The 13,392-nt window shown below is 48.9% G+C and overlaps 1 protein-coding gene across 2 annotated transcripts; it reads right to left on the bottom strand.

The window, feature by feature from the left end:
• Positions 1–3,020: 3,020 nt before the first annotated feature.
• On the bottom strand, positions 3,021–12,241 carry FIBP (FGF1 intracellular binding protein). 2 transcript variants are annotated; one of them, XM_060269498.2, is made up of 11 exons: positions 12,095–12,241; positions 10,588–10,755; positions 9,588–9,809; positions 8,228–8,354; positions 7,819–7,919; positions 7,302–7,435; positions 6,281–6,389; positions 5,875–5,938; positions 5,520–5,606; positions 4,444–4,541; positions 3,021–3,362 (listed from the first exon to the last, which is right to left on the bottom strand). In XM_060269498.2, exons 3-11 carry the CDS (start codon positions 9,701–9,703, stop codon positions 3,293–3,295), a joined length of 906 nt encoding a protein of 301 aa, XP_060125481.1. In that variant the 5' UTR covers positions 9,704–9,809; positions 10,588–10,755; positions 12,095–12,241; the 3' UTR covers positions 3,021–3,292. The 2 variants fall into 2 exon arrangements, with proteins under 2 accessions (XP_060125481.1, XP_034955262.1); XM_035099371.3 differs by having other exon boundaries at positions 9,588–9,786.
• Positions 12,242–13,392: the final 1,151 nt, after the last annotated feature.

Raw genomic sequence — 13,392 nt, 5'->3', positions numbered from 1 at the left:
AAAGGAAAAGTTCAGATTAGGTTGTGAAGTCAAGGGGAATGGGAAGCAAAGAGGGAGGGGGGAGGGAAGTAATACTTCGTGCAATGAATCAAGATAATTGTAATGTCTTTTTTTTATGGTGATGATTTATTTTAACTGTGCTGAATGTTTTGTTATGTAATAAAGTTTATTTTAATAAAAAAAATAAAAAATAATAATAATAATAATAAAATCTATATCCCACCCTTCTTCCCAAAGGAGCACAGGGTGGGAAACCCATCTGTAATTTCCCCTCATATATATAAAGTTAAAAACTGTTAAAAACAAAACACAACAAACAAAACACAAAACAAAACAAAACAAAACCTCTAAAACAAACTTAAGAACAGATATAATACTGTATGTGTCTGAAAAGGACCTCCAAATAGAAAAAGTTTTCCGCAGGCACCCAAAAGGGTACAGAGAGCTCTTATTTTGGCTCGCGCTCCTCCCGCCTATGGAGGGGACGCAGGGGTGTCAGCAAAGCATCATGACGCATGTGCCGGGTGCGCCAAAAGGTGTTTTGCCTAGGGCGCAAAAAGCACTAGCACCGGCCCTGCACAGGCTCAAAGATATACACTTGTCAGTTTGCATTTCTGAGTGCAGAAGGTGTAGAGATCTTTCCTATTCTAATTAATTTGAGGGGGTTCTGGAAGGTTCTCCGTGTGAAAGAAACAAGCAGAAGGTTCATGATGTTTGGGTTATTCCTTCAGAGAAGCTGAGTACAGCCGACTTAGACTGGTTCTCTTATCTCTTTCTGTCAAGGTCATGCTGACAAATAGGGTTAAGGTTTAGTCTTCTAAGTTATTATAAGTTTAAGTTAAGTCTGCTGCAACTGGATTTCTTATGAACAGTGCCAATCCTGAACGTATTGGATTTGTGACCATTATGCTCACTTGCCTTCAGTAGCAGTAAAGCTCTGCCGGATGAAATACAGTATAATTGCCGCTGGTCTATTTTTGGGGAATCCTGCAACGTGTTTAAGTTTTACCCTGCTAACTATACGTTGGAGTTCTGCTCTGGATCAATACTGAGTAGAATATAATGACCTACACATGAAACAAACCCATTTCTTCATGGGTGGCAATGCTGACTTAAATAGGAATATGGGAACCGGCCTCATAGCAGTTCAGACCATTGGTTCATCTAGCTCAGTGAATGTCAACATCGACTGTCAGCAGCTCTCCAGGGTTTCAGGCCGGGAATCTCTCCAAGCCTCACCTGGAGACAGAGGATTGAACCCGAGGCCTTATCGCCGAAAAGCAGATGCTCTAGCACTGAGCCACGGCCATTAGTTTGTCCCTTCTGGGCCTGTGAAACTTGTGAAACTATAATCCCTTTTACTCCCGAGTAACTGCAGTTCTCCATACCCACAAAGTGGAATTGGGGTTGGTGGGTAAAAGGCAGGGCATCCCACCCCCCTCCACTCTGCACCACCAGCTCTGCCTTGCTGCTAGGCCCTGCTCCCATCTGATCACTAGGCCTAGAATCTGGGCTTCCCGCTTCTCCTCTGCAACAGAGAGCTCCTTGCAGGCCCATGCCAGGTGCAATGGTGGAGATGGAGAGAAAACTGTTCTCGCCCGCAGGGTTGCTAGAAAGGAATGAGGAAGGGGAGGCAGCTGGCTGGGGGGCACGATTAACCTGCCTTTAACATCACGATTTCTGTCTCCTCCAGCAGGGCAGGTGCACAGCAAGGGGCGAGATGTGCAGTGTTCGACAGGAAGAGTAGTCAGAACCCACCAAGAACAAATGGGGGGGAACAGGCAAATTTACCTATGTACAGTAGGTCAGATTCACACAAAGCTCTCTATTCCCCGACGCAGGCATGCAAGAGTCATTATTATTTTATTTCCTGCATTTATATACCACCTTTATCTTCCAAGGACCTCAAGGTGGTGCGTATGGTTCTCTTCCTCTCCATTTCATCTTCACAACAACCTTGAGAGGTAGATTAGCCTGAGAGGCAGTGACTGGCCCAAGGTCACCCAGCAAGCTTCATGGCTAAGGATTTGAACCCGGCTCTCCCATGTCCTAGCTCAGCACTCTATAACCATTATGCCACACTGGACACAAGATGACTTGGGGAGAGTCCCAAAGGCCAGGAGGAAAGGTCTAGAACCTTTTTCAGCCGTGGACCGGTCTACCGTCCCTCAGACCATGTGGTGGGCTGGACTACATGGGGGGGGGAATGAATTCCTATGCCCCACAAATAACCCAGAGATGCATTTTAAATAAAAGGGCACATTCTACTCATGTAAAAACACGCTGATTCCCAGACTGTCCGCAGGTCGGATTGAAAAGGCGATTGGGCCGCATCTGGCCCACAGGCCTTAGGTTGCCTACCCCTGGTCTAGAAGGATGCATTTGCCCCCTACCCCATGGGTTCACAGCATTGAGCTACATGCACCAAGCGTCTGGTTCTGGGCAGCTTCCTATGTACTACAGATGCACACCGGTTTGATGTGCTGCAGAGAAAATTCAAGCTACCTCAGATCAAATGCTCTTAAGTAGGGAATGTGGGGGTCTGAGAGAGGGAATATGATTCCGTTTACATTTAAAAGGTGAACCTATCCAATCCTCCACTTTCCAAAACTATATGAGAAGCGAAACACAGACAGCCTTTGAAATCTGCACCTCTCCAAATATTGCAATGCAGTTGTCCAGGCAAGTTATGCGTACAAAAAATGCACAGACTGAAGGAAAGCAGGCATGGGTTCATGAAAATAAAAAGCAAAAAACAAACCCCCACAACTGTATTATATTAGCAAAAAAAGCGCTTTGCAAAAATGTGGGCATTTGGCAGAATTGCATACAAACATTGGAAATGAGGAGAAAGTTACATAAAAATGCTAGCGAACAGTTTGCAACAAAATATTGCAAACGGTTGTGGAAACATGGAGAACAACGTGGGGGGAGAAAACAAGAGAAGGAAAAATGGATAGATTTGCCATGGAGCCTCTTCACAGTCACACCATCCAGAATCAGACAAATCAAGCAACATCTGTGAGGACTCCTTTTTTATTTCTTAACGCCAACAACAGTTTTAACCCTTAATTGCTGAAGATGTAGAGAGAAAAGAGTGACGCTCGGTGGTGGCAGCGTGTGTGGACACACAACTGTGTGTGTCTGTGCAGAACAGCCGCAGCCAGCAAGCGAACAGCAAACGTCTCCCCTGCCGAAGGGCTCTGGGTTCTCTTTTGCCTGGAACTTGTTGCACCTAAAGGTGATTTCCTCCCCCCGTCCAAAAAAATAAATAAAGAGCTAAGCGCAGAGCTCAGTCGTGGTACATCTTCAGAAGGCAAGCTTTCAGCGTCCCCATGTATCTTTCCCAGAGAGCTTGATGCCTGCAGGGGAAGGGGAGGGGGAAAGAGGTTAACCAGATGGCAGGACAACATGACGTGATGGCCGCCATCTTGGATGGCTGTAAGAGGGGATTTGGCAAATTCATGGAACGGAAGGCTGCTAATCTGCGGCTACTAGCCAAAATGGCTATGTTCTCCCCTCCACTGTTGGAGGCTGTTAAGTTTCTACCGGTTGCTGGGGATGACCAGATGGGGAGAGTCGCTGTGGCACACAGGTCCTGCTTTCAAGCATCCCATTGGCATCTAATGTCCAGTATGAGAACAAGGATGCTGGATTAGACAGGCAATGGGCCTGATCCACCAGGGCTTGTCTCATGAGAGGAGGACAACAGCCCTTTCCCACTCTTGCCTCCCAGTAACTGGTATTCAGGGATCCTGGCACAGTGATACTGGAGGCAGCACACCACCTTGCCCTCCAGCAATTTGTCTGAGCTTTTATTGTTTATTTATGTCACAAAATTTATACACTGTTTGGTTGTAAAAAAAAAAAAAGTAAACACCCTCAAAGCGGTTTACAAATTTGAAGCAGTAAAATGCAAGGGGGGGGGGAAATCACAACACTACTTTTAAAAGATACAAGAGTTAAAATACTAATATGGATTAAAATTACCTCAACCTCCTAAGCCTCTTTCTGAGCAGCTTTTTAAAGCCATCCAAGCTGGTGGTTGTCTTGTGTTAGCAGATCCCACAGTTTTCCTGTGAAGGTGTGGGTCTTTTGCAAACGTTAGCCCTACTTATAGAGTAGGCCAGTTGGAATTAATGGACATTGCTAACTTAATTCGTGTCAGTGGACCTGCTTTAAATACAATTTACTTGGAAGCGATCCTGTGTGAGAAAGGGAGAAAATGTTTTTGCTGGAAGACTGAGAGTGGGATCTTTCCCCCTTAAAAATAATAATATGGGGGAGGGGGGAGTGTTTTGCAGGAAGAAGGGCAAGTATAAAGGCAAAAAAAGTCAATTAGAAAGGGGGGTATATAAGGCTTTATTAGCACAAGTAAATGATTCATTGGCAAAGGCGGATCCAGGTGTTGGGAGCGGATTGGGCACTGGTGTTCCCACAAACCTGAAGGCATCCAGCGTGTGAGCACAAGCCGTGTACTGTGTCAGAAAGAGACGCACGTCGTTTGGGCTCCATTTGTCCGACCGAAAAGGCTCAACAAACTGCAATGGGAGATGACAAGCGTCAGAGCAATAATAATAATAAATAATAAATATTTATTCATTCATTCATTCATTCCCCGCCCATCTGGATGGGCTTCCCCAGCCACTCTGGGCGGTTTCCAACAAAATACTAAAATACAGTAATCCATCAAACATTAAAAGCTTCCCTAAACAGGGCTGCCTTCAGATGTCTACTAAAAGTCTGGTAGTTGTTGTTCTCTTTGACATCTGGTGGGAGGGAGTTCCACAGGGCAGGTGCCACTACCGAGAAGGCCTTCTGCCTGGTTCCCTGTAACTTGGCTTTTCGCAGCGAGGGAACCGCCAGAAGGCCCTCGGTGCTGGACCTCAGTGTCCGGGCAGAACAATGGGGGTGGAGATGCTCCTTAAGATATACTGGACCGAGGCCGTTTAGGGCTTTAAAGGTCAGCACCAACACTTTGAATTGTGCTGGGAAACGTACTGGGAGCCAATGTAGGTTTTTCAAGACCGGTGTTATGTGGTGTCGGCGGCCACTCCCAGTCACCTGTCTAGCTGCCGCATTCTGGAATAGTTGTAGTTTCTGAGTCACCTTCAAAGGTAGAGCGCATAGAGCGCATTGCAGTAGTCCAAGCGGCAGCACATCTCACAGGACCTCAGGCCTGAGGAACAAATGAGGCCCTCCAAGTCTCTCTGCATGACCTCCAGGAACCTCCCCACACCCCCTCCCCAGCCATGCCCCCTGTCCCTGGGCCACACACCTGTTTTTTTACTCCTGTGTATTTTTTTCTAATTGTAAGCTCCTTGGGACAGGGACCTGCCTTCTTATACTCTGAAAAGTGGCAGGCATGCTTAGGCTCTAAACAAATTTAATCATCATTAAATTCATTGTTTGTTTGTTTGTTTGTTTGTTTGCACCCCAGCCTCCATCCCCAGTGATTCAGGCACGATCCACCGACGGGAGGGGGTGCTCAGATGAGGAGGGGAGGGGTGTTTGCTTACCTTCTCCACCAGATCCACAAAAAAGTCACGGACATCTTTGCTGTGGGTGAGCTTTGAGGCAATGTTGATCAGGGCTCGGGAGAGGTTCTGCAAGGGTTAATGGAAGGGTCACAAGAGAGCCCTCTTAGGCTGCTGTCAACCCAGCCCAACCCAACCCAGTTTGTGTCTGCAGGATTGAGATTTTCCAAAGGACAACAGCCCCCTCTGATGGCCAGGAGTGAAGTAGCAGGCCAAGTGCACCAACGAATATCAGGCGCAAAGTTCATATCAGCCACTTGGAGGGAGGGAGGAGCTGCTGGAAAGAGGGTCCCGAAACTAAGGAATGAATCCCAGTGAGGGTCCCTCCATGCCATACCTTGAAATTAGCTTCTATCTCGTTGTACACAGAAATCTTTCCCCGCAAGGCTGTGCATACCAAACTGGATGGGGAGGGAATAAGGAGGAGAGGTGAGAAAAGGCCTTAAAAGTCTTATTTTACGGTAGCTTATGACTAGGGCTCTAGAAGCAGGGTGGGGGTTCCTGGGGCCCTCCAGAAGCTACTGCACTCCCATTGTCCCTGGCCATTGGCCATGCTGGTTGTGGCTGATGGGAGTTGTAGTCTAACATCCAGGGGGAGGCGTAGGCTCCCCACAACCCAGGCTCTGGCCCTGAAGCCTCAAAGGGCAAATGGCAAAGTGCCAAATTCCCCTTTGCTTCAACCATGTCCTGGTTGTTTTGCAAACAGCCCCCAGCCCACTCGGCTAAGGCTGCATCCAAGGTACCTCTTGTGCAGATCTAACAAGTCTTTGTCAGCAATCAGAATCTTTAGCTCCTTCAGGCCCTGCAAGAATTCCTTGTCCAGGTCGACATCCATATCATCCACGTTCGTATCTGCCAAGGCAAGACAGAGGGCATTTGGAGAGAGAGGCTGGACACGAATGGACAAATGCCCAGGTCTCCCAGAGAGGAGCCATTTTGCTCTTCCTCCAGCTCTTCTGCTGGTGAGCTAAGTCCCAGTTTGGCTTAGCACAGCGGTGGAGAATCACTGACCCAAAGGCCGAACTTAGTCCTCCGGGCCTCTCCAGCCGGACCATGAGACTATTTCCCTCAAGCCATGCCCAGCAGACCCAAACCTGATGTCACAGGCAACATCACAGAATCGTAGTGTTGGAAGGGACCCCGACGATCATCTCATAGAATCCCCTAAAATGCTGGAATCTATTTGCCCAATGGGGGACTTGGATCCACAACCCCAGACAGCGGTGCAGCTGGAGGAAGCAGGATTGAGCTGTCTGCATGTCAGATGATGAAGGAGGAGTTGGGCACTATCTCCCTCCTGACCCCCCGCGAGTCAACTTTGACCTGCCAAGTAGACCCGCCGAGTGTGTGGGTGTGGTGGGGCTGGGAGCAGGGAGACAGTGGCAGAGCTTCATGCTCCGGCACCGGGGGCAGAGCAGGTGGGGGCGGGGCTGGTGCGCATCCCGGGAGCGTGACACGCGTCCTGTGGGGGCGTGACGCCCAGAGCGGACGGGGGGGGGGGACAGCCACAATGGCACCCCACTGGGATCACGCTGCCAGGGGCAGTACACTCCCCCCGCACTCCTCTTCCTCCGCCAGTGCAGGGAGATGGAGATAAAACAGGGTTCCCCATCCTACTTGGCATGCCTGGACCCACAATTTAGCTCCCTCCAGACAAACCACAAATATTTTCCAAGACGGATATAAGGAAAGGTAGTGTAACTTCCCAGCTTCCGCTTCACAAACACGAGGACTAAAATCTTGCCGCGTGGGCCCAAAACTCACCCACCGCCCCCAAAGTCCAGTTCTGAATCATCTGCTCAGCGCAGTACGCAAAATCTTCAAACGTCAGGTACTGTAGCTTCTTTTTGCCTGTCTCAAATCGGCTGTTGGCGAAGAAAACGATGGCTGCGTAGTCCCTGTGGGGGGAGGGGAGACAGATGGAGGGGAGGTTTAATGCTACTAAGAAAGCTGCTCCACTAAATCTCAGTCATTGCCTCCCTGTTACCCCATAAACCTTTTTTGTGGAACATCCTAGACAAGTCAAGGGCCTCACACAACCTGGTTGTGGGGCTCCTTTGAGTGGCTAGCATTAGCCTCTGCTGCTGTAAGGAGCTGGGCTGGCCCCATAGAAGGTTGTTATGTCTGATGTTCTGTACAGTTGATATTAGATACATTTCTTTGGTTGCCTGAATAGAAACTGATTTGCTACGTGCCCCGAGATCGTAAGATAATATATTAAAATATACTGAAACAAACAAACAAAAATACCAAGGCACAGCGCCCTCCCGCTGCCCCTTACCCAGCTAACCGGTCCGAGAGCAGGAAATGCTGCTGAATGTTTTCCACCAGAGACCCACGGAGCTCTTCCACGGCCTTAAAGACCCGCTTGAAATTGTCAAACTGAAAAAGAGCAGAAACAGACAGGCCTCATCAGCGCCACAGGCTTAAATGGGTTCAACAGTCTCAGCAAGGGAAACGCAGGACTAGCAACCTCTGATAAATCTTTTGAGAAAGCAGCTGGTTGGAGTTGTAGTCCAGAACAACTGGAGGGTGCCAGGTTGGGGAAAAGGTGCCCTGTGCGACATTCCTTCACTTCTGACACCCAGGCAGGTGCCCTTTCATTTCCACCCTACCCAGGCACCCTGAGAAAAGAGCCAGAGCTGACCCCAGGGGGTTCACTCACCACCCACAAAGGGACAAGAGATTACCTGCCGCCGACAGCTCTTGAGGGTCACCCCGGTTTTGACGCTGATGTCGTCCAGGTCTTTCTTGGTGCCTTTTGAGAGCTTTTTGCCCAGCACCTCCCGTACAAAGGCCTCGTCGAAGGCGTAATACCTGCCGCCAGAAGGGGAAGGCAAGGAACAGAACGAGACAAGAGAAGGTAAGCTTAGTACCTGCGGCCCTCCCGATACAGCCAGACTACAACTCCCAGCATTCCCTGCTGCCCTATATTGTTTTATAGATGCCGTATGGATCTATTAATACGCCTTCTGCTATCATTGAGATGCTTAGCTCATTTTTAGTTACAGTACTGTTTTGTCAAAAGCGTTGATATTGCTTTATAGATTATACGGTAAATGCCGTATTGATCTGTTAATCCTATGACTTTTGCTGTAGTTGTGACTCAGCTTATTATTAGTAACTGCTGTGTCATTAGTGTTTCATAGATCGTAATTGTTTTATTGGTGGTTTGTTAATGATTTTATATGGTTTGTGCTGCACAGGTGATGTTGTATCATGTTATTGTTATTTATTGTTTGTAAGCCGCTGCAGGATTCATTTGAAGTAGCATACAAATGTGTGTGTGTGTGTGTGTGTGTGTATACCCGTATATTCCAGCGTATAAGACAACTGGGCGTATAAGACGACCCCCAACTTTTCCAGTTAAAAAATATAGAGTTTGGGATATACTCACTGTATAAGAAATACGACCCAGCGTATAAGACGACCCCTGACTTTTGAGAAGATTTTCCTGGGTTAAAAAGTAGTCTTATATGCAGGAATATACAGTATGTATGTATGCATATATATATATATATATATATATATATATATATATATATGTGTGTGTGTGTGTGTGTGTGTGTGTGTGTGTGTGTGTACACACACACACACACACACACACACACACACAAAAACAGTCAAACCTCGGCTCCCAAACGCCTCCGTTTTAGAACGTTTCGGTTCCCGGAAGTAAGTGTTCTGGTTTTCGAACGTTTTTTCAAAAGCCGAACATCCGACACAGCTTCTGCTGCACCTCGGTTGTCGAACATTTCAGAAGCCGGGTAGGCTTCCAGAACGGATTACCTTCAACAACCGAGGTGTGACTGTATTCTTTATTGAAAATTAGAAAAGAAAAAGAAAAAAGTGGCATAGAAATTTAATCAATCAATCAACCCCCTGCTGATGTATTAATACGCCTGCCTTACCCTCCAACCTTTGCCTTTCCCCCAAAGGATCCTCCACCAAGAATCCTGCCCCAATCCCCGCCCCCTTTGGCTTTGCCTTAACATCCCTGCACCCTCGCCCACGCCACCCTTGGCTTCTTCGCCAGCTGCCCTGCCCCACCTCTCGATCAGCATGGTCTGGCGACAAGGGGGGATCTGGAAGAGCAGCTGGTTCAGCAGCTTGGGAGGCGAGTGCAGGAGGCGCTCCAGCATGTAGAAAGTGCGGTAGTGGTCCATGGTGTCGCTCTGGAGCACGTCAACCGTGGCCCCCGTCTGCTCCAGGATCCCGCTGCGGATGCGACGCGTCACCGCGTCGTTCACTGCGGGGGCAGGAGGCAAGTGTCTGTATCCGGAAACATGTGATGGGTCAAATCCACAGAAGGGGGTGGGGAAGCCTGTCAGGCCCCTCTGGGTGCGGTGGGGTTGCAACTGACACGAGCAGAACCAGGGGTCAGGGAGCTATAGCTCCAAATCACTTGGAGAGCCACCATTCCCGAAATACAGCTTATAACCCCATCCATGACTCTCTGTTTTGGGGACAAGAGGAATCTGCCTTACATCAGGGCACAGCAATGGTCTATCTAGCTCCATATTGTCTGCCCCGGCTCTCCAGGGTTTGTGGGGTTTTTTTGTTCTGTTGAAAGGGCCTTTTCTGCAGTGGCTCCCCGTTCGTGGAATGCTCTCCCCAAAGAGGTTCGGCTGCTGCCTTCATTATACATCGTTAGGCGCCAGGTAAAAAATGTCAGCCAGCTGAACACCATAACCCCCCTCCCGACACATTTTTTAAAGGCACTGGATGTTAATCAACCAAAAACCTGGCGCCTAAAGGCGTATAATGAAGGCGCCAAGAGAACCACCCTGGGGAGAGCATGCCACAAGGAAGAAGCCATCACAGAAAAGGCCCGTTCTCGTGTTGCCACCCTCCACATGAAGAAAGGCCTCAGAGGATTATCTCAGGGTCCAGGTAAGTTCATATGGAGAGAGGTATTGTGACCATCACTGGCATGTGGCCCCCAGAAGTCTGCATAGAAGGGAATGTGGCCCTCAGGCTGGAAAAGGTTATCCACCTCTGTGACTTAAACCATTACACCCTAGCTGTAAATGAATGAGAGAAGCCTTACCTGTGTAGCCATCCAGCCAGAGTTGGTAGACTTCCTCATCGATCAGGGTAGTGTTGCCCACAAAGATGTCCAGGTTGCTCGTCATGGCCCAGGTAATCAAGTCCTCTTGGAGAACTTTAGGATCTGGCACTAGTTCCCAAACCGGGTCTCAGGAGATCAGGCAAGCAGCTGTCGGGACAATAATGAACACCAGGAAAGCTTGGCTACTGGATCAGGCCAAAGGGCCACATAGTGCCAACCCCCTGTTCTCACAGTGGCCAAGCAGATGCCTCTGGGAAGCTAAGGACACTAGGACACCAATAAATAGCCTTTTCCACAATCCCCACAACTGGTGCTCATGTTCAGGGGCATAGATCACATCCACATCTTAGGAGTCATGGCTTCCCCCAAAGAATCCTGGGAACTGTGGTTTGTTTAGGGTGCTGAGAGTTGTTAGGAGACCCCCTCGGAGAGCTGCAGTTCCCAGCACCCCTAATAAACTACAGTTCCCAGGATTCTTTTGGGGGAAGCCATGACTGTTAAAAGAGTGGACGCGACCATACTGCCTCTGGCAGCAGGGCTCCCAGTTCTTGAGTAATGCTCATCTAAGGGTCATGGCTTACACCCAACATATTTGACAGCACCCCACCTTCACCCAAGGGTGCCTCCCAGACCCAGAATCCTACCGTCATGGCCATCAGTTCCTTGGTTACTGCTGGTTTATTGTTTCCCCCCCACCCTGACAATTTAATGAGTTGTCATTTGCCCTGCATTTTAAATCAAAGAGTGGTACAGAAAAAGTGGTAACAAAACACACAACAGGAAGAGATGTAAATACACTCAGAGAGAGAGAAAGAGTATTCAATGTTTATTGCACTTTATATTCTGCAGGATAATTTTTTTAAAATAATATAAAAGGAAGAAAGGACAGCACTTTGCAGCAGGGGTAGAGTGAGGAACATGGACTCAGCCTTCATGCCCGCCCACCCTGTCTGAAAAGAAAGACAACCTGCCCGTCCTCAGAAGCACACTGTCCTTGGGAAAAGATCCAAAAGGCTTTGCCCAAGGAAGGTACATTCTCACAGGCACCCAGTCAGGAACACCAGACATTTTGGGGGAGGAATGGCAAAGTCCAGCACCTTCGCATTCCCCCCTTCCACTGGCACTCTGCCTGTGCTCAGAGGCACCCAGCCTGTAGCACCAGAATTTATGTGGGGAAAACGAGAAAACACTAAGAACCTTCACATGCCCCGCTTCTCCTGGCACTCTGCACCATAGCTGCCAAGTTTTCCCTTTTCTCACGAGGAAGCCTATTCAGCATAATGTAAAATCCCTTTAAAAAAGGGATAACTTGGCAGCTATGCTCTGCACGTGCTCAGAGTCACCCAGCCTGCGGCACTAAATTCTATGGGGTTGGTGAGGGAGCAAACCCACAAACCCTACAGCGCGCCCACCCACCCCTTTTCCCTTTTCCTCCCTTTTGCACAGTAAACCCAGCAGCCTCGACTCCTCCGGCCACTCGGCATACCTGGACCGGCTCTCGCCCTCCAAGAAAACCCGGGCGCCGAGCCCCTCTCCTCGCGCCGGCCATTCGCCCCCTTCCAGCAACTGGTACCGGCCCGCTTTCAGCTGCCCCTGAGTTGGATAGAGCCTTTGCACATGACCCCGCCGGAGTGATCCTCTTCCGGGTCACGTATATGCCGGAGTCTCTTTGCGCACGCGCCCTCGCTGCCAAACGGGACGGGCACTCCATCTTTGTGACTGGCGCGGTATTGGGAACTGGCTTCGAAGCGTTAAAGCGCGCTGGGATCCCGGGATGGGGTGAGGACCAGGAGCATTGTTGCGCCTGTATTGGTGCTTTGCTTTTATACCTTCTCCGGGGCTGGAATCATCATTTATTCGCTTGTAACACATCCCCCCCCCCAAGCACGCAGCACTGTGTCTTATTTGCGTGTTTTATTTGCGAACGCGGAGGGAAGAACGCAAGCATCGCAGGGGGTTAGACTGGATGACCCTTGGGGTTCCTTCCTTCCAACTCTACAATTCTATGATTCTAAGACCCTGGCTGCTGGGGCCCTTCTAGTCCAGCATCCCTTTCTCACAGAGGCCAAACAGATGCCTCTTTTTAGGATGCCCACAAGCGGGAACTGAGGGCTACATTAACGTTCCCTACTTCGATTCATAGCTGCCAAGTTTTCCCTTTTCTCGCGAGGAAGCCTATTCAGCATAATGGAAAATCCCTTTTAAAAAGGGATAACTTGGCAGCTATGCTTCGATTCCCTGCAACTGGATTCAGAGGCACATCACCGCCTCCGACAGTGGAAGGAGAACATGGCCATCATGCTCCGTAAGATAGCTCAGTAAGATAGCCTTATCCTCTACAAATGTCTCTAATTCTCTGGCACCCAGCGGATACCTAGGGGCTGTCTAAGTTGCCCTCCACCAAGGGTGCAGGCCGGGTGTGTGTGTGCAAAAATCATGCCTCTCCAATCTGGCTCATACTGGTTAGCATAACCTCCAACATTTCCCTAATGAAATAATAATAGAATTATTACAGTGGTACGTCGGTTTAAGTACACAATTGGTTCTGGAAGTCTGTACTTAACCTGAAGTGAACTTTCCCATTGAAAGTAATTGAAAGTGGATTAATCCGTTCCAGACACGTCTGCGGAGTACTCAACCTGAAGCGTACTTAACCCGAAGTATGAGTGTAATTGGTTCTGGAAGTCCGTACTTAACCTGAAGCGTACTTTCCCATTGAAAGTAATGGAAAGTGGATTAATCTGTTCCAGATGGGTCCGCGGAGTACTTAAACTGAAAGTACTC

Source organism: Zootoca vivipara, chromosome 16, assembly GCF_965207765.1.
Source record: "Zootoca vivipara chromosome 16, rZooViv2.hap1.1, whole genome shotgun sequence".
NCBI classification, from domain to species: domain Eukaryota; kingdom Metazoa; phylum Chordata; class Lepidosauria; order Squamata; family Lacertidae; genus Zootoca; species Zootoca vivipara.
The sequence above is the reverse complement of the archived record's forward strand: the minus strand, read 5'-3'. Positions and strand labels throughout refer to the sequence as shown.

Coding starts and splice junctions, on each gene's coding strand:
- FIBP (XM_035099371.3), bottom strand. CDS start 10,672: ATGACGAGCAACCTGGACATCTTTGTGGGCAACACTACCCTGATCGAT. Junction 8,355..9,587: donor CAGACCATGCTGATCGAGAG/GTGGGGCAGGGC, acceptor TTCTGGCGGCAG/GTATTACGCCTTCGACGAGG. Junction 7,920..8,227: donor TCAAGAGCTGTCGGCGGCAG/GTAATCTCTTGT, acceptor GCTCTTTTTCAG/TTTGACAATTTCAAGCGGGT.